The sequence below is a fragment of the Candidozyma auris genome, chromosome 2, assembly GCF_003013715.1.
Source record: "Candidozyma auris chromosome 2, complete sequence".
In the NCBI taxonomy this organism is placed as follows: domain Eukaryota; kingdom Fungi; phylum Ascomycota; class Pichiomycetes; order Serinales; family Metschnikowiaceae; genus Candidozyma; species Candidozyma auris.
Window position 1 is genome coordinate 1,364,092 of NC_072813.1, and position 25,467 is coordinate 1,389,558.

The window sequence follows — 25,467 nt, forward strand, 5'->3', positions numbered from 1 at the left end:
TTTGTGAGTGCTTCTCTCTTACTTTTTTTCTGGTTTCCTTAATATATTTATTGATATCCTATGCGTAGTGCTTTCAGATCTAACTGGCAAAATCTTCCAAATTTATCTGGTACGGAGAATTTTATTGAAATCTAATAAATAATGAGGTAGGATTAGTACACCTCCAAGATGTAACGGCCGTCTTCCTTCATGTCCTCAACAACCTTGGCAACATCCTTGATCTCCTTGCCTTCTCTTCTAGCACCATTTTGAACAATGTCCTCCAAACAGGCAGTGATATCTGGAACTGGCCAGGTAGGACCACACAAGTAGAAGGAACCCTCTTTCTTGACAATAGCATCGGTCAACTCCTCAATAGAGCCACGAATCTTGTCTTGAATGTAGATCTTCTCTGGCTGGTCACGAGAGAACGCTGCACCAATGTGAGTCAACACGCCGGCTTCCTTGTAAGCTTCCCATAATTCACCATAAAGGTATTCTTCCTTCTTGTGTCTAGAACCCATGTACAAGTAGATCTCACCAATCTTATGGCCCTGCTGTTGTTGCCAGATCTTCTCCTCAACGAAGGCCTTGAAAGGAGCCAATCCAGTACCCAAACCGGACATCACGATTGGCTGTTCAGGCAACTTAGGCAACTTCATGACACTTGGCTTAACACTAACGACCAATTCGTCACCGATTCTCAAATCAGACAAGTACTTTGAGCAGTGACCAAAACGCTTTCTGCCTTTGCTGTCGACCCAGTCGACAACAACAATCAACAAGTGAACTGAGTTGGGATGCATCTTTTGAGAAGAAGCAATAGAATATTCTCTTCTCTTCAATGGTGCAATCATCTTGACCAATTCGCCAAACTGTGGTCTGGCAGACTGGAACTCCTCCAAGATGTCAACATAACTGGCAAAATCGACCTCTTGTCTCTTCTTCAACTCTTCAGCACCAGCAGCACTGGCCAATTTCTCCAAAGCAGAACGCTCCTTTTCGTCTGTGGCATGCTCAGCAAGGGATTCGTAGAAACGCTTTGGAGGCTTACCCAAGAAATCAACATTCTCAGTCAAGGCCTGTCTAGCAGATCTAATCTCCAAAAGGGAGATATCGTCTTTGTTCGTGACCTCGACCAATGAGTCGCCATCAACACCGTAAAACTCCAAGAAGGATTCCACCTCGTCAGCGTTGTTACGTCCGTGGATACCCAAGGCTTCACCAATCTCATATTTCATGCCAGTGCCGGTGGTGTCAAACTCAATGTGGAAGATGTTTCTCGAATATTCCGCTGGGGTTAATCTCTTGTTCTCTTGTACCTTCACCACGAAGTTATTGACTGGCAAGTCTGGCCTCAAATCCTTCTTAACACCATAAGCCTCGGGGAAAGCGAACTTAAGAGCAGCATCAAACTTGCTCTTCGTATAGCTCTCTTCTGCACCAAATTCCTCGATTCTAGGGTTAGGGAAAAATGACGACTCATTGGGGAAGAATGGCAAGGGCTTAGGTTCTTCGACATTTTTCTCGCCTTCCTTTTCAGATTTGGCGTTGCCATTACGGTCTTCCTCTTTAACTTTCTCATCGACTTCTTCAACTTCCTCTTGGGCCTCTGGAACAACGTCTTCCAAGTCAATCCACTCTTCTGGGATTTCGACATCCTTCAAAGCCCTCTTTTCATCGACGGTAGCGACGAACTTGTCCAAAACGGCAGCCAACAACTCAAACTCATTGCCATTAGCTTGCAACAACTTATTGACAACAAAACCGCCCAACTCTGGCAAGGAGGCTCTCCAGAAAGCAACTTGAGTCAAGAAATCAGCAGAGAAGCCTCTGGTAGAATCACTCACAGCATCTAAATCCTCAACAAGAGAGAAATCTATTACAGTCAACGACGATCTGGATCTAGCCAAAGTGCGCTTGAAGTCAAGAGGCAACTTTTCAACGAAATCTTGCTCTATGGAGTTGTTGATCTTCTTGTGGTTTGCCAAAAGAATCTTAGCACCAGGCTTGGCGGTAGCCAAAATGTCAAAGTGGTTCAAGATGGAAACGTCTTCGATCAACACGACATCAGCAGCATCGACACTATTGGAGACCGTAGAGCTCTTCGAAGCACTCACAACTTGAGACTGCAAAATACCACCAGCGGCAGTTGTATCAAACTTGTTTCTGAGGCTGACCTTTTTCGTATCGTCCAAAGACAAAGAAAGAGCCAACTTGCTAGCAGTGTTCACAAGGTTACTGTTGTCACGGGCCCACAATAAGTAGGAACCTTCTGGGGAGGTGTTGGCGGTGACATGAGCAGGTGGCTCCACGGGAGTTGAAGCCAACACTACAGCAGGATCAACGGATGCTTCATACTCTGAAATCACCTTTAATGCTGGGATTGGCGCCCACACAAAGTTGGCTGGGTGGACAAACTCCTCCACAGAAACGGAACCGAAACGGCCAGCGAGGAACAACGAAGCAGCAACGTCAGCCTTCAAGGTTGAGCCAGCATCCGAAGATACCACAACAACCTTGCGTGCAGACGAAGGCACAGAAGCCACGAAGTGTTCTTGAGCAAATGGGAAAGGAACCCTGACCTTAACCAAACCAACAGGAGAGGAAACCGAGGCCTTGGAGATGACACCAGCAAGCTCAGTAGCCTGGTGAGCACCAAAAGCGACAAAAACGGTTTCAGGGTTAGCATGGCCCACATACTCGAACGGAGTCAAATTTGTACCAGCGACTTTGTTGAACACTTCGAATGCTGTGTCCACTGCCTTTTCCAAAGAATAGTCGCCGTCGGGAATCGAAGACACCAATTGCTGGTATAAGCGGCCCACATCGGTCACAGACAAGATGTCATCGAACTTGGAGATCGCTTTAGCAAACTCAGGACCGTCGAAAACGTGCAAGGCTGGTCCCTGAAGCAAAGTAGCCACAAAGTGAGTGAAGATGGTGATGTACTGCAACTCCACGGCGCTCTGCGAGTCCGCCGGGGCCACCACAGGGATACCCGTGGAGCGAGCAGTTGCCAAAGGAGTCGTATAGTTTGAAACCAACGAGTTTGTTTCCACATCAAAGTCGATAGCGGAAACGTTCAAGGTCAACGGCAATTTTGCAGCCTTGGCCAAAGTGGGCTGCATCCATGGCAAGGCGTTGGCGCCCAACACAGCAGTATGTGGTCCAGTGGAGGACACGTTGCTAGCGGCATAGCCCAAGAGAGCGTTGGCAGAGCCGGCTCTAGGCTGAAACCTGTGAAATGGAGGAACCACTCCCACGACGTTTTGTCTCTCAAAGTGCTGGGCCCAAAGCTGTAAATGAGAATCGAGCAAGTTAGGAACACCCACAGTCTCATAAGAGAAGATAGTGCTGGCCAAAGCATACACAGACTGGCTGATGATGGTGACTGGGGTAGTGTAAGTGGAATTTTTCAACATGTGAGGGTCCAAAGAGGCGCCAAAGGGAGACCCCGTGAGGGAGTGGGAGGAGGCGTCACTCGCCTCCGAATCGGATTTTTTCCCGTTTGGGATGGCGTGGGGGGTCATCTAGTTGATGATTTGGACGACTGAAGATCTATAGTAAGTATTTAGTGTTGATGTTGAGCAGTTGATAAAATGAAGGGCTGCAAGATTGTGGTGGGCCACGTGATATGATGTATTGCACGTGAGCTTATCGAGATTGGTGAAGGAATGGCTGCAAAATGCGAATCAAGGTGGATGCTATTGGGCAAACGATGGGATCAGGGAGATTTACTGGGTGCAATGAAGAAGCGGTATTTTCTCTGACAAAAAGGTTAAAGGAAAAAAAAATAAAGACAAACATGAAGGTTTCCACTTGTTTTTACTTGATTGCCTTCGAGGTCTGCTTCTTGCAGACAATGGCGCTAATGAGCTTACTGAAATATTGAAGAAGAGCGATTGTCTTGTAACACTGACTTAGATTGTAGAACGTCTGATTTTACAGGATAATATAACTGAAATCTATAAGGCTGCTCGTCGAAAGGATTATCAAAGAAAGAAAAAAAAAGCACAAATCGTGGCCTCACAGATTGAATTGGAATGCCTTGATGCATGTCAACGATATACCCACTAAATCGACCTTTTTTTTTTTTGTAAATCAAGATTTTATCTTCTTTCGAGATAAAACTGATAGTTAAACGAGGAGTGGCGGATATACGAGAATTATGGACATTCACTAAGTCCATCTCCTTTGTGATAACTTATAAAACTCCTTGGTAGAAATAAAGCATAGAAGGATCTAGCTGAACGTTTTCATCAAGAAGTTTGTTCGTTTCTTTCTAACTTGAAATTGTTGTCCCTTATCCCTCTCACCTCATATCTTTGTGAAGCCCGCAAGCAGTAGGCTACTCGTTGTCATAGCAACGCTTGTTTCGTGACTCGCTGCTTTCTTCATCACACCCAGTAACTAGACCAGTATCAAGAGCTGATTCCTCTTTTAGTCTAGGTGTAGCTCTCTGTGTGGCTACGACGACATTGTCGTGACTTCTTCAGCAAGAACGGAGAGAACTCCTCAACGACCAAGGAAGGTTAGATAAAATCAAAGCTATGTAGATTTCAAGAGATAATGAAACATGCCATCTTACTGGATTTACCGTATTTTATCTCTAGGACGTGTTGACTGTCTACAGTGGAGGGGGTGACCAAGCGACGACATTTTTGCACCCATATTCGAAACGGGCGAGGAGCAAAGGAGACAAGGCTTGTCTTGACAACCAGCAAATCATCATAAAGGAGGTGCTTGATCAATTCAATGCCTTCGTGAAAAACCTATTTAGTACCCAATCACGAAACTCCTTTTAGCCCACACATCCGGAAGCGGTATTGGGGTCTCCCCCACAAATTCCGTAGAGTACTGTTGCGCCCACAAAGCTTCTACATCTCCTTCCACAAAAAAATCTCATCTCGGCATTTCCCCTTTAGATGTAACCGAGGGAATTATAACATACAAAAAAAACTCAAAATCATACAAATCATCTTCTTTCTAGATTCTGTCATTTTGTTTGTCAATAATACGTAAGTTAGTCGCCCTGCAGCTTGCTCGGCTCGGTACACTGTGGCTGGAATCCATATATAAGGTAAAACTTCACCACCGATAGAACCCTTTATTTTTTTTTCTGATTTGACAAAAGACCATGTTTCGATTGCTTCGATCTAGCCTGATACGGCTATCGAATGCCAGAAGTTATTCCACAGGGCGCCCACAGAAATGGACTCCCTTGCATTGGGTGATTAGCGGCCTACTTTTTACCGGCGGTGTTGCTGCTGGAGGGTATTTCTCGGGGAGAGAATCCGATAAAAGGCTAAAGAAACTGGAAGGGCCCTCAGCCTTGACTCTTCAGCAATTGCTGCGCTCGACGACTCCGTTGGACTCAGTAAAAACTCCACAGTACGCTGACGATAAGGCCTTTGCTGAGGCATTGGCTAAGATCACGAAAATCGTGGGTGAAGACAATGTCAAGTCGGACAAGGCGGTACTTGTCGCTCACAACGATACGCTGTTCGCAACACATCATCCACCTGACCCAGAGAATCAAAGACCTAACTCGGTGGTGTTCCCATCTTCTACGCAGCAGGTGTCAGAGATCATGAAAGTAGCTCATGAGTATAGGGTGCCAGTGGTGGCCAATTCGGGCTTGACGTCGTTGGAGGGCCAGAACATGCACACGAGAGGGCCCAATTCCATCTCTTTGGCGTTCGAAAACCTCAATAACGTGCTAGAGTTCCATCCAGACGACCTATACGTTGTGGTGCAGCCTGGAGTAGGCTGGCAGGACCTAGACGACTACTTGCGTGACCGTGAGGATGGAAAACACTTGATGTTTGGTCCTGATCCGGGGATGGGCGCAGCCATCGCAGGAATGGTCGGCACCTCTGCAAGTGGCACCAACGCATATAGATATGGGACCATGAAGGAGAACGTGGTCAACTTGACTGTTGTTCTTGCAGACGGTACAGTTGTAAAGACTCGCCAAAGACCCAAGAAATCCAGCGCTGGCTATGACTTGACCCATCTCTTTATTGGCTCCGAGGGCACATTGGGGATCATAACAGAAATCACTATCAAGCTCCACCCTCGTCCCAAGGAGGAGCTTGTATGTGTAGCCTCTTTTCCTACAATTAAGGACGCAGCGTCCACAGCACAGAGTATCATCAACAAATCTGGCATTCAAGCAAACGCCTTGGAGTTACTCAACGAGACAACCGCTTCCTTTGTAAACGCAGCAGGCGCCCTGGAAAAGAAGTTCCTAGAGAAGCCTACCTTGCTTATAAAGGTTGGCGGGGTGACTCATAGCACCGTGAAAGAGCAATTGGATGTGATCGAGAGAATTGGCAAGGAGCACAACGTCATACAATTTGAGAAATCCCTGAATGAAGAAGAAAACGAGATTCTTTGGACTGCAAGGCGTCTGGGGCTTTGGCTGACTTTGGACTACGGGGCAAAAGTGTTGGCGGACCCTAACGATGTCAACGTGTGGACGACTGACGTGGCTGTGCCAGTATCTAAATTGGCACAAGTCGTTGACGAAACCAATGAAGATTTGACCAACTCCATTTTTAAGGGCAAGTTCTCCGTCATGGGCCACGTTGGAGATGGCAATTGTCACTTCTTGATTCTTTACAATACCCCGGACTACATGGAGGCAAAGAAGTATGTCGACAGAATGGTGGAGCGTGCCATCAAATTTGACGGCACTTGTACAGGTGAGCATGGAGTTGGTGTGGGCAAAAGAGGGTATTTGGAGCCAGAGCTCGGCAAAAACGCCGTGGACTTAATGAGACACTTGAAGTATGCCTTGGACCCAAAAGCTATTCTTAATCCAGATAAAGTGGTTCAAATTGACCCTAACGACACTATTGAGGAGCAGCTTAATTCAGGCCATGTGCACGAAGTACAAAAGTGCTGCTAGGAAAACCAAAAGCAAATTTTAACAATACTAGCTTTATAGAACTGATACATGTATTCGAAGAAACACTCTGCTTCTTTTTGCCTCTTCCCATTTTGCGTGAGAAAGCCGATCTCGTGAGCTGTATCTCACTTGTGCGCACACACCAACTATCAATCATCAGTAACTACCTCCTCTGCAAATTTGGCCATGAGTGAGCTGGGCCTGCAAACGCCAAAGGATAATTCCGAAGCTCAGCGGCTCTCCTATATAACCACCAAAGAACATTCATTCAAGAGAAACGCCGCGAAACCCCGTGGTTCCAAAAGATACAAGACCTCTAAGCAGATCGTCGCCGACGAAATTCGGTACCTACAATCGAAGAAACTCGCTATCGACACTCCCACTTGGACATCGATTGTGGCTCCTCCGAGCTTGAAACCACAAAAACATTACTGTGACATCACGGGGTTGGAAGGAAAGTACAAGAGCCCTTCGAATGCATTGAGGTTTCACAATGTGGAGATTTACCAAGAAGTGATCAAGCACATGCCGCCAGGCATTGACCAGGAGTATTTGAGCTTGCGTAACGCCAACGTGGTGCTCAAGTGAGGCGGTGATGAATGAATTTAGAAATAAATTTGGTATCTGCGGTCCAGGTTGCCCCATGGGTTATGAAAATGCAACCAAGTTGTCACTCGTGAATAAACTGAAATGGGGTTCTTGCCCAAACCGTTCTCTCCTGGAGGGTGTTATAACCCGTCATTTACGAAGAGTCATGAAAAGAGATGTTTTGCTCATATCATGATATTTTCTCCAAGCCAAAATGATGCCAGCAATGTGAAGAACAGCTTGTTGAATTACAATTGCACTTCTTTGAATGTCTACTAGGATATTCACGGCTCTGTTAACAGAACATGCATCAATAGCTTTCTTTTGCTCTACTCCTTCCAACCTCTATCTAGTGTACATTAAATGAAACATGGCACAAACCTATGACGATCCGTTATATCTTATTCACACCCCATGATAGTTAACTGTTCTTCCATCCCTCCACTATGCTCTTCACGCCCTTATCGAATCGTGGCGTCTGGAGAATGTCGTCGTTGTCCGAGTCCTGGAGGTTCGAGAACGGATTACAGATCGTTTTCAAGTAGCACTTGTACAACGACGTAAAAAGTGTCTTGAGACTCGTCATCAACGGCTCTCCTTCACTGACTCCAACGACAATTCGGAGCCCGTTGTTTGTTTCCATCCCATACACCATCACCTCGTCCTGAATAAATAAAAGGAGAATGCCGTCTCCCAGGTGCTGCTGCTGTTGCTGCTCACGAAGACTTAGCGACATTGGCGACGAAAACACGTCCAATGCCATGTGCGAAAGGAAATTGTACTTCAAAAACTTGTTTGCATCGTCCTTGGTGATTTGTTTCTCGGGAGGCCCAAGGTCAAACGACTGGATATATAGGGGCTTGTCGTCTCTCGAGATGAGCGCCACAAAGTTGACCAATGTCATGTTGAAGCAGATATATGTTGTGTTATGCAAATAATAAATGGGAGTAGCGATCCTGATTGGCTGGAATTTAGTTAGGTGGCCTTGCTGAGCCAAGAATCAGATATGGTGGATTTCGCGCAAGTAGTAGGTGGAACATCTCCATAACTCGGAGAGTGAGATATCGTGTGTGCTGGCATCCAACTACTCCATGAGTGACAGCGAGGGCAAAAAAGTGAATGAGTTTCTAGACACGCTTGACAAGTTCTCGCAGGAGCGGCTCAAGGAGGAGCAGAAAAGAAAATGGCAGCTTGAGAGGGACATCGACCAATTGAGCCAGAGCGACAAAAGCCGTTCGAGTTCACCTTCGTCTTCAAAGAGGCCAAGTTTGAGTAGCAGAGCTTCGTCTGCTGGAAAAGATATCAAGGAGATTGTATTCAACAGAACAGCTTCAGCGAGAACGAAATTCCAAGAGAAGTGGAGAAATAAGGGTCCTGAATTACCCCCAAGGCCTGAGTCGAGAGCCCTCGATAGTGGTGAGCTGAGCGATGAAGAAGCTCCACAGCTTCCCTCCAGGCCTGGAGGGCTATCACTGGACCGCCCTCAAGGTCGTCGAAACCAGGGCATTGATCTTCCCGTGAGACGGTCAAAGTCTCCAGAGGCTCCACCGCTGCTTCCAAAAAGACCGTCTGCCCGTGAAGAGGATGAGGAAATTGACATCCCTCTGAGCTTTGGGTTGGCCAAGCCTGTGGCAAGGAAGACACCTCCAGCAAAGCCCACCTCGAAACCAAAGTTGGCTGCTGACACGCCTGAAATTGAAAAGCCCAAAAGTAAGCCTGAATTTATGACTCCAAAAGGGACCTTCACAGCCATGGAGAGCAAAATCAGGGATAAGGGGGTTGGAGAGGCTGTCAACAGGCTCAAAAAATTTGAAAAAGAGGAGGAGGATCCCAAGTTAAACGCACTGAAGCCCACGAAACCTGAAAAGCCTCTGAAACCTTTAATGGCACCAAAACCAGGGCCTCTGGCGCAATTGAGTAAGGCTGAAATTGGCAATGACAGCAAGGAAAAAAATCTCTCGAAGCCGGAGGCTCCTAAACCCCGTGCTGCTTCAACAAAGGCATCTCCAGCTGTGTCAAATACAAGCACTCCAAGACCAAGCATTCCTACCCCTCCAACCCTGGCATCGAAGCAATTAGCATCCAAAGCAGCACCTATTAAACCACCTATCAAACCGCCTAAACCTACAATTGAAGCCTACAAGGACAAAGATAGTGAGGAGCTAAAGAACCAGATCCTGCGACTCTCTCCAACCAAGCCTAAAGAGGCACCTACCAAGCCTGCGAAGAAGGACTTCGATAATGAGCAGAAAGAATTGCTCAAGAGCCAACTCCTGAAGCTCTCCCAAAAGAAGACTCCGCCTGCGAAGCCATCTCCACTCAAAATCAAGCCATCAATTGACAAGCCTAGCGGTGATGATCCAGAGGCGATAAATGCATTACATTCTTTGAAGCCAGCGAAACCAGCTGCATTGAAGGCACCTCCCAAGCCTGAAGCTCTTCAAAAGTTCTCCACTATACGTGATCGTGATGACAGTAAAGTGGCCCTATCTGTGAAGAATAGTTTTCAGGCTGAGTTGTCTGGAGTGCTTCGCTCCAGCACAGAGCCCTCTTTAGGAAGAAGTCAATTCAGTTCGGGTTCCTCAAGTTCTTTGACCGAAACATCAAAGGCTGAACCGCCGAAAGCATCTATCAGGAGAGTTCAAACTGAACCTTCCGCTGACAAAATTGAGCATGTCACAAAGTCCAGAGCCAAGGGCCCTAGAAGAAGGCTACCAAAGTCCTTTAACGAGAAGGCTTCTTCTCAAGTAAAAATCCAGCCGAAGGAAATCATAAAGGAATCTGAAGCAGAGCTCAAGGATGGGAAGGACACTTCCGATGGAGCGTCTTCTAATGAAGCATCTTTCAAAGAGACGTCTGAGAAACCGGCCAAAGTCCCTCCAAAGAAACCCGCAAAGAAACCACCACCAGTCAAAGCCAAGAAACCTGACATTCTTGTCAAACCAAGAAATGTCAGCGGTGAGCTCTTCATATGAGTCTCCCTAGTTCCCATTGAATGTTTTTTTGCAACCATCAGTCAAGCCGTGGTTACATCCTGTATATATTTTGCTGCTCAACTCACTTTGCTCAAGTGGGTCTCTTTCTCACTTTTCATAACACGAAGTGCGATCAACATGAGCAATATCAACGAACATTTGGCTTCGTATAAGGCTGCCTTGGGGAGCACAGTCAAGTCTTTGCTCAATGATCTCCAAAAATATATTCCACTGGACCAAACTGACACGTGGCACGCATACTTCAAGGAAATCACTTCCACTACCAAAGAAGAACTTTTTAATGATATCACCAATTTGAAAGTAACTCCCGCAACCACTGCCGCTCTATTTACCACATTTGTATCTGTGTTATTAGCTAGTAAACTTTTAGTGCCATCGAAAGAGCCACAGAAAAGTGAGAAGAAGCCAAAGAAGAAGAAGAAAAAGCAGAGTAAAGCGCAAAAAGCCAATAGTGAGATTCAGGCTATTTTGGACGAGGTTGAAGAGCTATTTGTACCACAAATTGATCAGTATATTGAGCGTTATAAGGAATTGTCCGATGAAAAGAAAGAGAACACGTATAATTACATTCAGGAAATGTTATTGAAGAAGCTCATGAAATTAGACGGTATTGACGTTGCCAACAACAACGTGTTGCGTGAAAATAGAAAGAAGGTGATTCGTTTTATTCAGGAGCACCAGTCCAGATTGGATAAGTTCAAAAAGGACAATTGAAAACACCACGAGACAATATCAGCTTTTATCGTCTGGCTGAGGCACTCGTGGCACACCAAACTCAGCAACCTCAATTCGATGGGTAGGAAAAATAAACGTTTTAATCGGCTTCTTCTCGCCCAACCAAAGAGCATGCTTTGTGTGATCCAAAAGGTCCCACCCTGTCTGCGGATGTACTAATACAGATAAGGTGCCATGGTTTAAAGAGAACCAACTGAGCACTTTGGCAAACACGTCCACTCTCGCAACGTCTACTTCCCAAAATAGATCGTAGTGTGGGCCAATTGGCTCCTCCACTTTCAACTGTTTAACTATAATCGATCCTTCCTTCGCCTGTTCGGGAAAATCGTCCAATAACTTCTGTTTCAACGCATTGGCTTCGTCTCGCGTTCTCTCGTCATAGTATACATGGAAATCCCAATATTGAACTGGGTCTGTCCAAGTCAACTTTGGATGAATGGGCTTAGTTGCCAATTCTGGATTGTCTGCGTTTAAAGTAGTCAAGTAGTCCATGTAGTTAGTGATTTGTGGAGAAGTAGATGAAATTTCACACCCCAGTGCGCCCCGAGATGCTCGCGTAGTCGCATTCGGAGCCACAGTTGGCAATAAGAGTCAACAATAGCCACTGTTGAATGATGATAAGTTAAAAATTAAGTGTCCAAAATTTCTAATTCTTGGAAGAATCCTCGGGTTCAGTATGAGCTTTCTTTTTGTGTCTCTTTTGGGAGGCCTCGGCTACCAACTCTTCAAAAATTCGAGCCTCTTCATCTTCGACCTCAGTTCTAGTCATTTTGCTGAAAACGTCACCAATGATACGCAAAGCCTTGGCCCTAGCAACTCTTTTTTCAATTGGTACGGAGTCATCGTAAAGAATGTTGTCGCAAACACCACGAGCAGTTCCTTGAATCTCGAGCTTCGAGCCAGACCACACCGCGGCCAAAACCTTTCCTGTGAGATATTTCTCCATTTCTGCAATCTCCTCAGGGGTATGTTTTGTAGGGACTTTTTCCTGAGTTCCCAGCTTCGAGGCCTCACTCTTCTCCTGCTGAAGGTCGTGAAGCTTCTCCTCTAACGCCTCTTTCTCCTTGCGCGCTTTCTCTTGTGCTTCGGCAGTGTTGACGCCCTTCTCTTCTCCTTCGGCCTCCTTCTTGGCGTGGTATTCGTTATCCTCTTGCATTTGTGCATACTCTTGCATCGTCAGCTGAGCGTCGAGTGCTGAAGAGACGGTCTTGAACGTATCTCTAACCATGCCGCCCTTTTCTTTGACTGACCACCAGAATCCGCCTATGCTACCCAAAAATGTCTGTTTTTTCAAGAATATTTTCGCCTTGGTCTTGTAGATGGAGCCTAACGTGTGCAAGATTTGCAACCCAAAGCTCTCCATCTTCAAAGATTCTGCCTCGTATTGAAGCTTCTGTCTGAACGACTCCGCCACGTCGTCCGCCATGTCTGTCTCTGTGAACAACGAGAGCTTATCCACAAGCTTCTTAGAAAGCTCGTTTCTCGTTTCTATCTTCTTTTGCAAGCACTCCTCCTCAAACTTCTCGAGTTCTGCTTTCCGGCGCTTCTCCTCCTCTTCCTTATGCTGCTTCTCCTTTTCCTCTGCCGTCAAGCTTGTCTCTCCGGAAGCCTCCTCATGCTGCAAGTATAATTTGGACGACTTGGACTGAGGACCCGCAGCAGAAGAGGTGGTACCTTCCGCCCCAAAATTAGCACCTTCATTCTTGTCTTCTTTGTTGTCTTTGCTTTCTTTCGATTCGTCCTCGAACCCTGAAAGCTCTGCCTGCTTAGTCATCTCCAGCCATAAGCTCAACTCGCCTATCCAGTCCTTGAACGCTTCGCCACCAAATATCATATTGAAAAACTCCGAGGGATCTTCGAACCCTTCTGTTGGAATCGACTCCTGTTTACCAAATTTATCGTATTTCTCTCTCAAACTGTCATTAGACAAAACCTGATAAGCTTCACCAACCTCTTGGAACCTAGCTGCCGCAGAGGGGTCATCTGGATTTTTGTCAGGATGCAACCTGATAGCGGCTTTTCTGTAGGCTTTTTTGATTTCAAGCGCCGTGGCATTGGGCGGAATGCCCAACAAATCATAGTATTCAGTGTCGGCGACCATTTAGTGGAGGTAGTTAGGAAGTAAGTTGGTTGTCTTGGTGCGAATCTTGTGAAGATGTAGGCGCCATACTGAGAAAAGAAGCACGCCACTGAATCGCATCGAATCCCACCATTTAATGTACCAACTACAATTATGAGCATCTTCAGAAAAATTACATTGTATCTTGGTTTATTGGTTGGCTCGTGGCCTTTCGTATATACATGATTTTGTAACAGTCCCCCGTCTAAGCAGAGTAGTATACCTTTCTCAAGTCGACAATCTTCTTGCCTCTGCCCGCAGCCAACTCCTCGATGGGCCTTTCCTTTGTCAACGCCTCGAAGAATCCCTTCACTGTGTTCATTCTGTTTCTTGATTTCGTGATTTTACCTCTCAAGTCCTTGATACCAGCAGCCTCACATACTTCAAAAAGCACAGGATTGATTCGGAGTCCAAACCCGGCGGGCGCAGACTTCAACAGCAATTTCACCGCATGGTACTTGTAGTCGATCTCGCCAATGATTGTTCTGTCTTCGTAACGAGCAACTGGCTGGAGGTTCTTCACCGCCTTCAAGAAACCCTTTTCCAAAGCGTACCTCACACCTTGCCTCGATTTACCTTCACTCATACCCACCATGCCGTTTCTGTCGCCCACAATCGTCATGGCATAGAAGTTGGGGATCTTACCTTTGCTTGTTTGGCAAGACACCCTTTTTATGAGTACGTTGGTGACACGCAACTTCTTGATGTAGTCCACGTTAAACCCAGTTAAAAGTGCTACTCGGTTGTAACGGTCATCAAAGGTTTCTCTCGCCGACTTTCTTGCCTTTTTCTGCTCAACGTGAAAACGAAGCTTCAAGTCTGAAGTGTCTGGTCTTGCCTCTCTGGGAATTGGAGCGTACGGAGTTCTGTCTGGAGCCTGGTTTGGGTAAAGGATGGGTTCGTCCCATTTTGGGTCGGTTTTGAGGTAAGTCTCCTCTGGATCAGGGGCAACTTTAGAAATTTCAGCCTTGCCGCCTTTTTTCAACTCAAGGTACGAGGCTGGGTCCACTAAAGATTCGGTGATCTTGAGACTCTGTAGCATCTCTGGAGAATAGAACTTCGACAAGTACTCAAGGGAGTTTTGAGGGTTTTGCTCAGCTTTTATAACTGGAGCATGTGAGAAGAGTCTAAGAGACACTCTTTGTAGCCCAAGTCGGCCCACCGATGCTTTGAACATTTGGAGGTGGAACGTTAATATTTGGGTTTGAAAGTAATGAAGAATTTTTAGATCCTCACGAAAAGTAGCTTGTCGTGTACTGCATCCTATAAAGGGCACAAGACCAGTTGTACCTGAATCTATGAAACAAATGAAAGAAAGAAAGTAATAAAAATTAAACAAAATTGTTACTTTTCTTTCTTCTCCAGAAGATTGAGTTCCGCAATGTTGTCGGTGCTTGAAAGGGTACTTCCGTTCAAGGGCAGAAACTGTGGGGTCAGTTTCTCTTGACGCTCGACTTTTTGCTGCAAGTCCATAATCTCGCTCTTGAGACGGTTCACTTCCTTCTCAAACCTCTTACCGAAAACCTCAATGTAGTACGTGGCGCCATTGTAGGCAGACCAAACGAATATGAAGGCGACGAAGCCGCCACACGCATGCTTATACTTGAACCAGATCGGACAGGGTAGCATGGTAAGCATCTGGTAGCCAAACTGGATCAAGGTGAAAGCAGCAATTTGCATCCACGTGTAGGGAAGTGAGTTGACAAAACGGCCAAGCACGCTATCACTATTTTTGTGTTTGAGGTAAGTAAAAGACGTGACTTTGCCCTTGGCGATCTGAGCCCTCTTGCGCACGGTGATGAAGTAATGATAGCACACTTGCCAGATGGTATAGTAAATGCATGTCCACACCACACCATTGGCAAAATCCCATTTCTCGATATTAGCCATGCCAGGGTACCTCTCGGCAACATAGGCTTCTGGAAGCTCGTGCACGATCACGAACATAGTGATGGGAGGCATGATATGGATGAAGGAACTTGTGGTTTTCTCGATGGAATGGAGCACAAGAGAGTTGCGCCAGGTGATGACAGCAAAGCAAAGGGTGCCCAAAGTCAAGGAGAAGCATGAGATGAAAAGAGACTCCGACTGAGGAAAAGCCCAAATAAATAATACCACCAACAAGTTGACGTAGTAGCACAAGTCTGCAAGGTAGTACTGGAACGACAACTTGAAGTAGGTGTAGAAACGAATCGGCATGAGCAAACAGAAAAGCACCGTGTGGAATACTGGAAAGTAAATCGGGTATTTTCCAATAATGAAGCCGCCACTAGCCACCAAGGCCACCGCAGCAGCATAGAACAACTTCTCGGTCGAAGAGCTCTGCAAACTCTCGTGCACTCTATTGTCAAACTTCGTCAACCGAGCATGTAGCGACTCCTGGTACTTTGCCAATTCCTGCGCCGTGAACTTACGGGAGCTGACTTTGCCGTCGGGGGTGAACTTCTTGAACGTCTGTCTTGTCTTATCCTTCATGTCCTTGAACTTCTTCTTCGTGGAGTCACTCACATGGTCGAAGCCGTTGCCAAAGTCGAAGTCGGGCATCAACAAGAGCTTCGAGAGGTCGATGAACGACACAGACAGCGACGAGTCCGACCGAGCAAGCTTGCTGGAAGAGTAAGAGCTGCGGTCATCAAGCTCAACATCTTCATCGTCTATCGCCGACAGAGACGCCTCCATTTGGTTTTTTCTTGTTAAATTGTCCACCGACAAAGGCTGGTGGCCTGAAGTCTCCGCAGAGTCTGCCATAAAGTTTGAGCAATTGTAGATGTTGTAGGTTTTTTTGCAAGTGTTATCGGCGTCCGAAGTTGAAGTGTGACGGGCGCGCAGGAAGGTCAGAAAGCAGCAAGGAAACGGCCAAAAGTACCAGATAGAAGAAACGGTCTGTTGGGGCTGATTTTGTAGAAACTGATGTTTAATTCACATTTTCTTCACCCGTGGGGGTTCGTTGGGAACCGTCACGAGGCACGTTTGTTGTGGGGCACGTGTGGTTGCAAAATGAGATAAGCAAGGTAGTGTGGTTTGACAGCTTCATATAGGAAGGTGCAAAAAAGTGCAAAGAGAGAAGAATGTAAATTGAAATTGTAATATTCCAATGAGTGAAGTGCTAATTTTGGAAATCTGAGTTTTTTAATGTCTACTCAACTTTGATGTTTCAGTGGATGAAGCCTGTTTGGCGTAAAGTCCACAGGTTTTCGGAGTTTTGGCGAGCATCGACACATAACAAGGCAACAATGCAAAGTCACGAAAATCTCGAACAATGGCGAGTCGTAAATTGGGTCTCTGATTTTCCTAGCGTGAATTGAACAGAAACAGTCCAAGTCCATGCTTGCATTCAGTCACTTGTTTTGATATGTGGCCGGTGAGAGCCACTGAAAGCGAACCACATACATGTATCCATAATGTACACAATAAAGGCTCCTAGATCAAAGGATCAAGCTCATAATACAAGCAACAACGCCATCGTGTCAGCCGAGCTATTTGAGTGTCACCTGAAGAATAATACCCATACTTGCGCTCTTAAGTGGTAGTATCTGCTGAGCGTCTATCTGATCTGTTGATCTGCTACCACGAGCTTTGGGGATTTTTCGCAGCAATTATACCTGGGCAAATACAAAGCACAATATTCACAAGCACAGCACTTGTAGGCGACCTCATGCCACTGGTCTGATTAACAAACAATAAGCTTTTGTTTGATAAAACTAATAACGGATCTTGCGAGGGTGATGTAGCTATGAAGAACATGCATGCAACCTCAGCCAGCATGAGGTATTAGCTCGTAGAATGGCTACGAAGAGACCTAAACAAAAGTAGAAGTAAGTTTAAAGCCTTTCCGATGGAATTTAACAAACTACAAAGTGGAGCAATTCTTTTTGTCGGCTGTTATCTGCTTGAGTGGTATTCATCACGCTGTCTGTGCTCCCGAGGACTCTCCGATACCACAAACTATAATGTTAAATCCACATATTTTACATGAGCCGAGATGAAGTTATGCAGACTCAACACAAAGGAAATCAGGGGTCGTATCTTAAGTTCTTCTTGTTTCTAATAATCCTCTCCAGAGGACTCCATTTGCAGCCACAAATACCTCATCGCGAAAAAGTGCAGCTTCATCTCACTCCATAACTATGTCAGCTGCCGTCGAAACGAAGAAGGAGAAGAGAGAAAGAAAGGAAAAGAAAAAAGAGAAGAGGGAGAAAAGGCTGAAGGTAGAGGATGAGAGTGACACCGACTCGTCAGCATCAGACAAGAAAACCCAAGCTGCACAAGAAGAACTCGAGATCGACTTGAACGCTGGAGTTCCCCTTTCTAAGAAGCAACAGAGATTGCTAAAAAAGGGTAAGTTGAATGTGGAGAAGCTTGCAAAGAAGCATCCTACACCAAAACGTGCAGACGAAGAAGAAACCGAAACAAAGTCTGGCAAATCGCCCCATGGTGTGTGGATTGGCAACTTATCGTTTGACACCACGAAGGAGGATCTCGTGAGGTTTATTGTGGGAAAAACCCAAATTCTCGCAGATGATAATGTCAAGGTTGCAGAGAGTGATATCACCAGAGTGAACCTTCCGAAGAAGAATGGGAAGATCAAGGGCTTTGCATACGTGGACTTTCCTAGCGAAAAGCACGTTGAAAGCGTGATTCAGCTAAGCGAGCTGAATCTCAACGGCAGGAACCTCCTCATCAAGAATGCAGGCTCGTTTGAGGGCAGGCCCGAGGGCGATGCTCAGAAGAAGTTGTCGAAGAATCCGCCGCTGAGAATCTTGTTTGTGGGAAATCTCTCGTTCGATACGAGTGAGAGTGATCTTGAGGAGCACTTCAGACACTGTGGCGAGATCTTGAGAATTCGAATGGCGACTTTTGAAGACTCGGGTAAGTGTAAGGGGTTTGCGTTCATAGACTTCAAGGACGAGAGTGGTCCTACAACTGCACTCAAGTCGAAGCTTGCGAAGAAACTCATAAACCGTCCGTTGAGGCTCGAATACGGTGAAGACAGATCAAAGAGAGCTCCTAGCAGGGCGAGAGAGAGAGTTGTGGAGGGGGAGATAAAGGAGTCCTCGCCTGTGGCTGCCGAAGAGTCAGAAAATCGTTCTTACAAAGAGAGACCTGCTGCTGCTGAAAAACAAAAACCAAAGAAGAGAACATTCAACGAGGAACCAGCACCAGGAAAAAGACTCAAGTCGTCTGTGGCTCTTGCCTCTGCTCAAAGAGCGTCTGCCGCAATTGTCCCCTCTCAAGGCAAAAAGATCACGTTTGATTGAACGATGGCAATAACCATCTTACGGAGATTAAGCAAGTGACTTGAGTCTGATCCACCAGCATACATACTCAATGGCTCGTTCAGAACCACTACATAATGGCAACTAGAGCTCTCGTTGGATATCACTGAGCCTGAGCCTGAGCATGAGCCTCTAGAAGCTCAATAGACCCATTCCATTCCATGGAACAATCATGATTATATCTCTCTTTTTTAATCAAAGACTATGTTTTACATCTCGTTGGCTTTCTCTGCTCCAATCAGGTTGTCCTTCACTCCTCTAACTCCTGCCAGGCGTTTTTTCGCAGCCATTCTTCCCCGTATTTCCAGGCACACTACCCAACACAGTCTACCTCCACAGAAACTCACATGAAATGCAATATTTGATAAAAATGGCACAAGTCAAAATGCATTATTCCAGCCCAATTGCTGCACTTGATTCCATCACTACCTTTGTTGCTCACTTTCCTCTTCGGCATCGGCTGAGGCTTCCCCAGCGGAATCTCTTACCCACCCCCGCAAAAAAGCTATCTCAGTCTTGAATTCATGCACATCATTCCCCTCCATCTAATCTCCTTAAGTGTCTGAACAACTCCGACAATTCCCTACTCTTCCATACTTATACTTAGTCAATTGACTCAATCGACACCCTTTTCAGCAAATTTTACCCGCCATGCTCCGTTTGCTTTCAACTCACACCGTGCGCTTATTTTGCAGCCATTCTGCTCGAGGCATATCCTCTCGAGCACTAGCCACCAGAGCTTCAATACAAATCCCAAAGTCACAAAGGGCCATTGTGTACGAGACACACGGCGGGCCTTTGCTCTACAAAGAGATCCCCGTGCCCCAACCAAAACCTAACGAATTACTCGTGAATATCAAGTATTCGGGTGTCTGTCACTCTGACTTGCACTTGTACAAAGGAGAGTGGCCATTGAAGGTCAAATTGCCGCTAGTTGGGGGCCACGAAGGTGCTGGTGTGGTTGTGGCCATGGGGGAAGCCGTGAAGGGCTGGGAGGTTGGCGATTTGGCTGGAATCAAGTGGTTGAACTCGCTGTGCCAGCTGTGCGAGTATTGTACTTCTGGCCACGAGCCCGTGTGTTCTACTTCGGTGATTTCGGGATGCCACCAGGACGGAACGTTCCAGCAGTATGCCGTGGCAGATGCAATTCAGGCAGCCAGAATCCCCAAGGGCGTGAACATGGCTGAAGTGGCCCCAATTCTCTGTGCTGGGCTCACCACGTACAAGGCAATGAAAGAGCTGGGAGCCAAAGCAGGCAATTGGGTTGCCATTGTGGGTGCCGGCGGTGGTTTGGGCAGCTTGGCCGTCCAGTATGCGAAGGCAATGGGGTTCATGGTGTTGGGTATAGATGGAGGGAAGGATAAGACGCAGTGGGCGAAGTCTTTGGGTGCCCATGAAGTGGTGGATTTCACAACGGTGCCTGATTTGCCCAGAACTGTGGTGGAGAAAACCGGTGGAGGCGCTCATGCTGTGATCAACGTCTCGGCTTCTGCTACAGCGCTTCAGCAGGCTTTTGCCTACGTGAGACCTACGGGCTCGATAGTGTTGGTGGGGATCCCGGGGAAACCAATCATCGACTTGCCAATTCTCCCTACCGTGAGCAGACAGTTGAAAATTGTCGGGTCCATGGTGGGAAACAGGAAAGACACTCAAGAGGCTCTTGAGTTTTTTGCTCGAGGATTGATCAAGTCTCCAGTCAAGGTAGCTGGGTTGTCCGAGTTGCCCAGGATCTTTGAAGAGATGGACAAGGGAGTCATCTTGGGTCGCTACACGGTCGATACATCGAAGTAAGTCTTAGATAGATGAAGCTACATGTGATCAACTTTTCAAATATTATTAAACAAATATATCAGTACAATACATCGCTGGATTGTAGCCTTGGATCTGAGCAGGGCTTACAACGAACGATCAGTAGGCGAGTGGTCGATCACTCAATTGGTTAAAATGCTCATTGTAAAAGGTCCTGGTTCTTGCGAAGCAACTTCTGTGCCTCGTCCTCGTCGACCTCAATGTACCTAGGGTTGTTTCTGTTCCTCTCAAATTCCTCATCTGAAACTTCCTCGTAGACTGAGAACACTTCGGTAGAAGCATTGGAGGATACATCGTGGCTGTCCTTGCCTTGACTGAATGGACCTTTAGAGTCTTGATGGGCAGCAACAGCGCCAGCAGCGGCACCTCCAGATGTGCCACCAGTCAATGCTTTGCTGGTGCTCTCTGAAGCCGTGTTCTCGTCAGCATCTTTCTTCCCACCAAAGAGAGTCCTGAGTCTCTTTTTGGTGGAGCCACTTCTCTTGGCCTCAGGTCTACTTTCCTTGGAAACACCAGTGTCAGGTGCGGAACCACCGACATTTGGAGCCGAAACCCCAAAAGACTTACCGCCGTTTGATCCTGAAGAGGAGCCTGCAAGAGCACCCCCTGCTGCAGCGCCGCCTGCTGCACCCAAAGCACCACCGGCTAACAAACCACCGTGCCCTTTCTTCTTATCTTCACCTTTAGGCTTAGCCTCCTTAGACTGGTCAGGGAGAGGCTCGCCACTTGTCTTGATGTCCTTGTTTTGAGGAACTATTGCGGCGTTTACTCCCAGATCGTGCTTTGGTGTAGCATTTTCAGTAGGTTCAGCATGTCTGGAGACAGTGGCCTCCTTGCCTGCAGCAGTCGCCTGGCCAGCAGAGCTTCCTCCAGCAGCACTAGCGGCCACAGCGGCTGCAGTGGCGGCACTTCTTTCTTCTTCCACTCTTTTCTTTTCAGCCTCAAGCCTTTCATTCTCTTCATCAATAAGACGCTGCTCCTCTTGTTGTCTCAATCTCTCTTCTTCGGCCTTTTTTTTTTCCTCCTCCAATCTCTTTCTTTCCTCCTCGAGTTGTTGCTGAAATCTTTCGGTCTCTGCCGCTTCTTTGGCTTCCAAACGCTTCTGTTCGTGCTCTCGGTGAGTTCTCTCGGCCATTTCTCTCCTCTCTTGCTGCCACTTAGTAGCCTCCCGTTTAGCCTCGGCAAGTCTGTTAGTTCTGTCCTTCTTATCAGCTTTCAAATCAGTTAACTTCAGTACATGAGCAGCAAGAATACCGCCCAAAACACCCACTTCGCCAGCTAAAGTTGCATGCCTGGCTCTCTTTTCATCGAGCTCCTTGTTGCTGTCGTCGATTTTTTTCTGCAAGCCACCCTTGGTTTCTTCATGTTTGGAAATTATACCGAGCTGGCCGGTGTGCTTCTCCTTCAAGTCGTCAACAACTGCTTGGCGTTCACTCAACTTCTCAGTCAATTCCTCGAGCTTCTTAGACAACTCGGTGTTGGCCTCCTCCAAGTCCGCCTTCCTTTTCTTCAATTCTTCAATCTCATTAGCGGTGGTCTCTTGGTTTTTCTTAGAGTCCTCCAACTCCTGTTTCTTGGTCTCTGTCAATTCCTCGTGGTTCTTGATCAAAGTCTCTTTGTCAATCTCATGTTGATCAACGGCATTCTTCTCACGCTCTTCGTACTCGGTCTTTGCAGTTTCAATCTCTTCCTTTGTCTGCTTTTCAAAGCGTTCAGCCTCCTGGTGAGCCGCCTCGATCTGCGCTGCCAAATTAGCAAGCTTTGAGTCAATGTCAGCATCAAAGCCTGCCTTGAGCTTCGCAACCTTCTCTTGGTACTTGCTGAAGTCTTTGTCAAGCTTACCTTGATGTTTAGCGACCTTCGCGTCGTACTCCTTCTTTCTGTTGATGTCGTCCTCCTGTTTGGACTTCGTCACTTCCTCGTTGATGGTGGCAATTACGGGAGCCACACGCTTGGAGGCGATTTCCAACAACTGAGCCTGGGTCAAACGCAAGCCCGAACCCAAGTCGATGATCTTGTTGGGGTCATCTAAACTCTTGGCCACGGAGCCAATGGCATCAGCGTTCAATTGCTGGTACTTGTTCAACAACACCGGCTTGTCCTTCAACCTGTCCAACACCTCTTGGTTAGGCAATTCAACCGACTCGTACTTGGCTCCATTGGGAACACCCACTTCCACGGGGTTCTCTTTGATTTCGTCTACGATGTTGTCGTCACCTTCAAGAGTGTTTTTGGCAAGATCCTCATCGTAAAGCTCCTTGACTTTAGAGTGCTGAGCTTCAGCCGACTCTTGGGCCTCCTCGACCTCCTTGGCCTTCTCATCAGCGGCCGTAGCATCATCAGCAGGCTCCTCCTTCTCAGCGTTCTTAGCTGGCTCAGCAGCGGCCTTGACAGACTCAGGGGAAAGAGGCTCAATCTTGGCCTCAGAAACCACGGAAGTATCCTCTCTAGCAGCCTCAGCTGGAGACACCACATCCTCCGCACCTTCAGCTTCCTCCTCGTCCTTGGCCACGCTCACGTCAGCTTCACCTTCAGCTTCTTTTTCAGCCTCAGCTTTACTCTTTTCTTCGGCTTCCTTCTTCTTCTTCTCCTCCTCGGCCTCCTTCTTCTCCTTCTTTAACTTGGCTGCCTCGGCTTTCTCCCTCTGCTCCTTCTCTCTTTGCTCAGCTTCCAATGTTGGATGAGAAGCAAACTTCTTGGGCACTTTAACCTGGGAGACGGAATTCTGGTCCTTGAATTCCTGGTACACATTCTTCTTCGTACCGGCGTTTCTGAAGGGGCTGGTCCACGATGAAGCCGAAGTCAACTTCTTCAATCTGCTAGGCTGCGGCTTCCCGCCAATGACGTACTCTTCAGTTTGTTTCGACTCGACTTCCGACATATTGGGTGGATGTTGAGTTGAGAATTGTCAGAAGAGCTAATTGTTGATGGTAGTTTTTTGCTGAGATAAGTAGCAATACTGAAGGGTTGGGAGCGGCCCCCGGAAGTGACTGGCTGGGCGGGCTCCGAGGGTACCTACACGTGACTATATTGCCCTCGATTCCTTCTTTGCACGTGACTATACTATTGCTGATCCACAATTTGCCGAGGGAATCACCGAGGGCAGTGACGCTATTGTGCGGGTAGCAAGGTCCCTACTTCTCTTTTTGTATTTTTTCTGTGCCTATTGAGGCAAGCGAAGGTGCTTCCTGTGCCATTGTGTAGGAATAGAACACTCGGAGCACGGAACGCAAAACCAGAAGCCTATGACATCAAGCAGCAGCGCCGCAAAAGGAAGATAAATCATTTCGAACTATTCATTTTTCATTCAATATTTTGATTATAGTATCTCAAGATAATTTTCTTAAATCTTTCAAACGGAAATGATCAGAAAGATGCTCAATGGGGTTTAAACAGTTATCCATCTTTCATACCCTGATTTCAATATTGAAAAAAGTGCCAAGCCGTGAATAGCCCACAGGGTATTTGTATCTCTTTAATTTTTATTTTATTTTTTTTTGGTAAATTTATGAGCACATTCATTTGTTGGAGGAGATGGATCTCTACCATGAGTTCTTGCGCATAGTGCGGCTAAATAAGTGTTCTTGCAGTAAATATGGTAGAAGTAAGCCAGCCTGTAAAGGAGAACGTGTAATGAGGTGGGTTTCGAAATAATTTAGGTTGAAGCATCAGTGCAAAAAGACGAGTTTATAGCATGTAACAAAAGGTGTTCAAATTTGTGGATGCGCTAGGATATTCTTTGAGTTTTACGGTAATCAGACCCATGATAAGGGCATCAAGACTACCAGAAGTTGAAGGAATCTAGATAGATACAGCAAAGTAACAATTTAAACTGATTATACTCAAAATCATCAATAAAACTGATCAATTTGCAGCCAGGGTTCTGCATCAAGAAAGCGGACTGCACATAGTTACACAACTTGAAATTCAAAATCTTCAAAGGACAAAAACTCACCATGAAAAAATCGATAAGGAAACTAGGGGTAGAACAGGCAAAAAATTGGACGAGTCCGGATTCGAACCGGAGACCTTTCGCATGCTAAGCGAACGCGCTACCAACTACGCCACACGCCCTGGAAAAGAAGTGTGGTCCCTAGCAGGATCGAACTGCTGATCTTGGCGTTATTAGCACCACGCCTTAACCAACTGGGCCAAGGGACCGTATTCGGATGGATGAAGAGTGCCAAATATCTATGAGAGAGCATACATTTAGTGAAATTTACACTCAATCTGATTTTTTACACTTAATTTAGATATCCAAAGTGGTATAAAACTACTTAAAGGCTTAAATCACCAGATTTTGGAATTTTAGGTCTGTAAATTAAAGATCTAGCTCTTATTCCCACACCTCCTTGCCATGCAGCCTACTATTCATTTAATCCAGCTCGATATAGCCTCTTTAGCTATTCCTGAATTCATTGTTTGTTCGCTTACATTGTTAACTGCCTGAATTGTCCATTCTTGACTGCTCATTAAGTTCACAGTTCACAGCTCAAAAGTCACTTGACACTAAGTATTCACAGTCCTACAACGAGATATCATGATAACCAAATCAAATGATGAAAAGCACGAGAAAAAGTCATGCACTTTTGGGAAGGTGAGCTTCTAGTGACCACCAAGAGTCTCCACCATTTGGCTGCGAAATCTGTCTCTATAAGCATGAGCGAGCTAGCCCGAAAAACCCCGGGCCCCGCGCTAAGGGCTTTCAAACGCCTATGTTCCTAAAGCAATTGAGTCACGATAAGCAGTTTATGTGAAGTTTGAATACCTGTAGATTCTCCACTATTTACTGAAATGGTCCCTTTTAAGACAACAAATATGTAGTTTGGCTCAGCGTCCACCTTACGGAATCTGACAATCTGACAAAATGATACTCCACTACTGGCTGCGAACCGATTACTATAGCTAATAACGTCTGGTAGTTCCGGGAAAAATAGAAACAAAGAGCACGGAATTGATTGAAGGAACAGGCTCTTGTAGGTCAAAATTGAAGTATCTCACCAATATACAAAATAATCTTAACCCAGTAACTGTCACTATCTCGGTTCC

The 25,467-nt window shown here is 46.4% G+C and overlaps 13 protein-coding genes and 2 non-coding genes across 15 annotated transcripts; 6 read left to right on the forward strand and 9 right to left on the reverse strand. All coding sequences in view use genetic code 12, as the record gives it.

Moving 5' to 3' along the window:
* Positions 1-152: 152 nt before the first annotated feature.
* Positions 153-3,512, reverse strand: MET10 (sulfite reductase subunit alpha; the record flags this gene model as incomplete). Its single annotated transcript, XM_029035603.2, has 1 exon — positions 153-3,512. The coding sequence occupies one exon, from the start codon at positions 3,510-3,512 to the stop codon at positions 153-155; it is 3,360 nt and encodes a 1,119-aa protein (XP_028890845.2).
* A 1,607-nt stretch (positions 3,513-5,119) lies between these two features.
* DLD1 (Dld1p) lies at positions 5,120-6,895 on the forward strand (the record flags this gene model as incomplete). Its single annotated transcript, XM_029035604.2, has 1 exon — positions 5,120-6,895. One exon carries the CDS (start codon positions 5,120-5,122, stop codon positions 6,893-6,895), a length of 1,776 nt encoding a protein of 591 aa, XP_028890846.2.
* Positions 6,896-7,081: 186 nt separating this feature from the next.
* Positions 7,082-7,483, forward strand: CJI96_0002087 (uncharacterized protein; the record flags this gene model as incomplete). The annotated part of the gene is made up of 1 exon (XM_029035605.2): positions 7,082-7,483. One exon carries the CDS (start codon positions 7,082-7,084, stop codon positions 7,481-7,483), a length of 402 nt encoding a protein of 133 aa, XP_028890847.1.
* A 421-nt stretch (positions 7,484-7,904) lies between these two features.
* CJI96_0002088 (uncharacterized protein) lies at positions 7,905-8,387 on the reverse strand (the record flags this gene model as incomplete). Its single annotated transcript, XM_029035606.2, has 1 exon — positions 7,905-8,387. The coding sequence occupies one exon, from the start codon at positions 8,385-8,387 to the stop codon at positions 7,905-7,907; it is 483 nt and encodes a 160-aa protein (XP_028890848.2).
* A 187-nt stretch (positions 8,388-8,574) lies between these two features.
* Positions 8,575-10,458, forward strand: CJI96_0002089 (uncharacterized protein; the record flags this gene model as incomplete). The annotated part of the gene is made up of 1 exon (XM_029035607.2): positions 8,575-10,458. One exon carries the CDS (start codon positions 8,575-8,577, stop codon positions 10,456-10,458), a length of 1,884 nt encoding a protein of 627 aa, XP_028890849.2.
* Positions 10,459-10,596: 138 nt separating this feature from the next.
* SNL1 (Snl1p) lies at positions 10,597-11,193 on the forward strand (the record flags this gene model as incomplete). The annotated part of the gene is made up of 1 exon (XM_029035608.2): positions 10,597-11,193. The coding sequence occupies one exon, from the start codon at positions 10,597-10,599 to the stop codon at positions 11,191-11,193; it is 597 nt and encodes a 198-aa protein (XP_028890850.2).
* Positions 11,194-11,211: 18 nt separating this feature from the next.
* CJI96_0002091 (uncharacterized protein) lies at positions 11,212-11,706 on the reverse strand (the record flags this gene model as incomplete). The annotated part of the gene is made up of 1 exon (XM_029035609.2): positions 11,212-11,706. The coding sequence occupies one exon, from the start codon at positions 11,704-11,706 to the stop codon at positions 11,212-11,214; it is 495 nt and encodes a 164-aa protein (XP_028890851.2).
* Positions 11,707-11,860: 154 nt separating this feature from the next.
* DJP1 (Djp1p) lies at positions 11,861-13,315 on the reverse strand (the record flags this gene model as incomplete). Its single annotated transcript, XM_029035610.2, has 1 exon — positions 11,861-13,315. The coding sequence occupies one exon, from the start codon at positions 13,313-13,315 to the stop codon at positions 11,861-11,863; it is 1,455 nt and encodes a 484-aa protein (XP_028890852.2).
* A 223-nt stretch (positions 13,316-13,538) lies between these two features.
* Positions 13,539-14,510, reverse strand: CJI96_0002093 (mitochondrial 37S ribosomal protein uS5m; the record flags this gene model as incomplete). The annotated part of the gene is made up of 1 exon (XM_029035611.2): positions 13,539-14,510. One exon carries the CDS (start codon positions 14,508-14,510, stop codon positions 13,539-13,541), a length of 972 nt encoding a protein of 323 aa, XP_028890853.2.
* Positions 14,511-14,677: 167 nt separating this feature from the next.
* CJI96_0002094 (glycerophosphocholine acyltransferase) lies at positions 14,678-16,081 on the reverse strand (the record flags this gene model as incomplete). Its single annotated transcript, XM_029035612.2, has 1 exon — positions 14,678-16,081. One exon carries the CDS (start codon positions 16,079-16,081, stop codon positions 14,678-14,680), a length of 1,404 nt encoding a protein of 467 aa, XP_028890854.2.
* A 1,379-nt stretch (positions 16,082-17,460) lies between these two features.
* Positions 17,461-18,591, forward strand: NOP13 (Nop13p; the record flags this gene model as incomplete). Its single annotated transcript, XM_029035613.2, has 1 exon — positions 17,461-18,591. The coding sequence occupies one exon, from the start codon at positions 17,461-17,463 to the stop codon at positions 18,589-18,591; it is 1,131 nt and encodes a 376-aa protein (XP_028890855.2).
* A 669-nt stretch (positions 18,592-19,260) lies between these two features.
* Positions 19,261-20,400, forward strand: CJI96_0002096 (zinc-dependent alcohol dehydrogenase; the record flags this gene model as incomplete). The annotated part of the gene is made up of 1 exon (XM_029035614.2): positions 19,261-20,400. The coding sequence occupies one exon, from the start codon at positions 19,261-19,263 to the stop codon at positions 20,398-20,400; it is 1,140 nt and encodes a 379-aa protein (XP_028890856.2).
* A 157-nt stretch (positions 20,401-20,557) lies between these two features.
* On the reverse strand, positions 20,558-23,299 carry SLK19 (Slk19p; the record flags this gene model as incomplete). The annotated part of the gene is made up of 1 exon (XM_029035615.2): positions 20,558-23,299. One exon carries the CDS (start codon positions 23,297-23,299, stop codon positions 20,558-20,560), a length of 2,742 nt encoding a protein of 913 aa, XP_028890857.2.
* Positions 23,300-24,419: 1,120 nt separating this feature from the next.
* CJI96_0002098 lies at positions 24,420-24,492 on the reverse strand. The gene has a single exon. It is a non-coding gene; the product is annotated as a tRNA-Ala (tRNA).
* A 13-nt stretch (positions 24,493-24,505) lies between these two features.
* CJI96_0002099 lies at positions 24,506-24,579 on the reverse strand. The gene has a single exon. It is a non-coding gene; the product is annotated as a tRNA-Ile (tRNA).
* Positions 24,580-25,467: the final 888 nt, after the last annotated feature.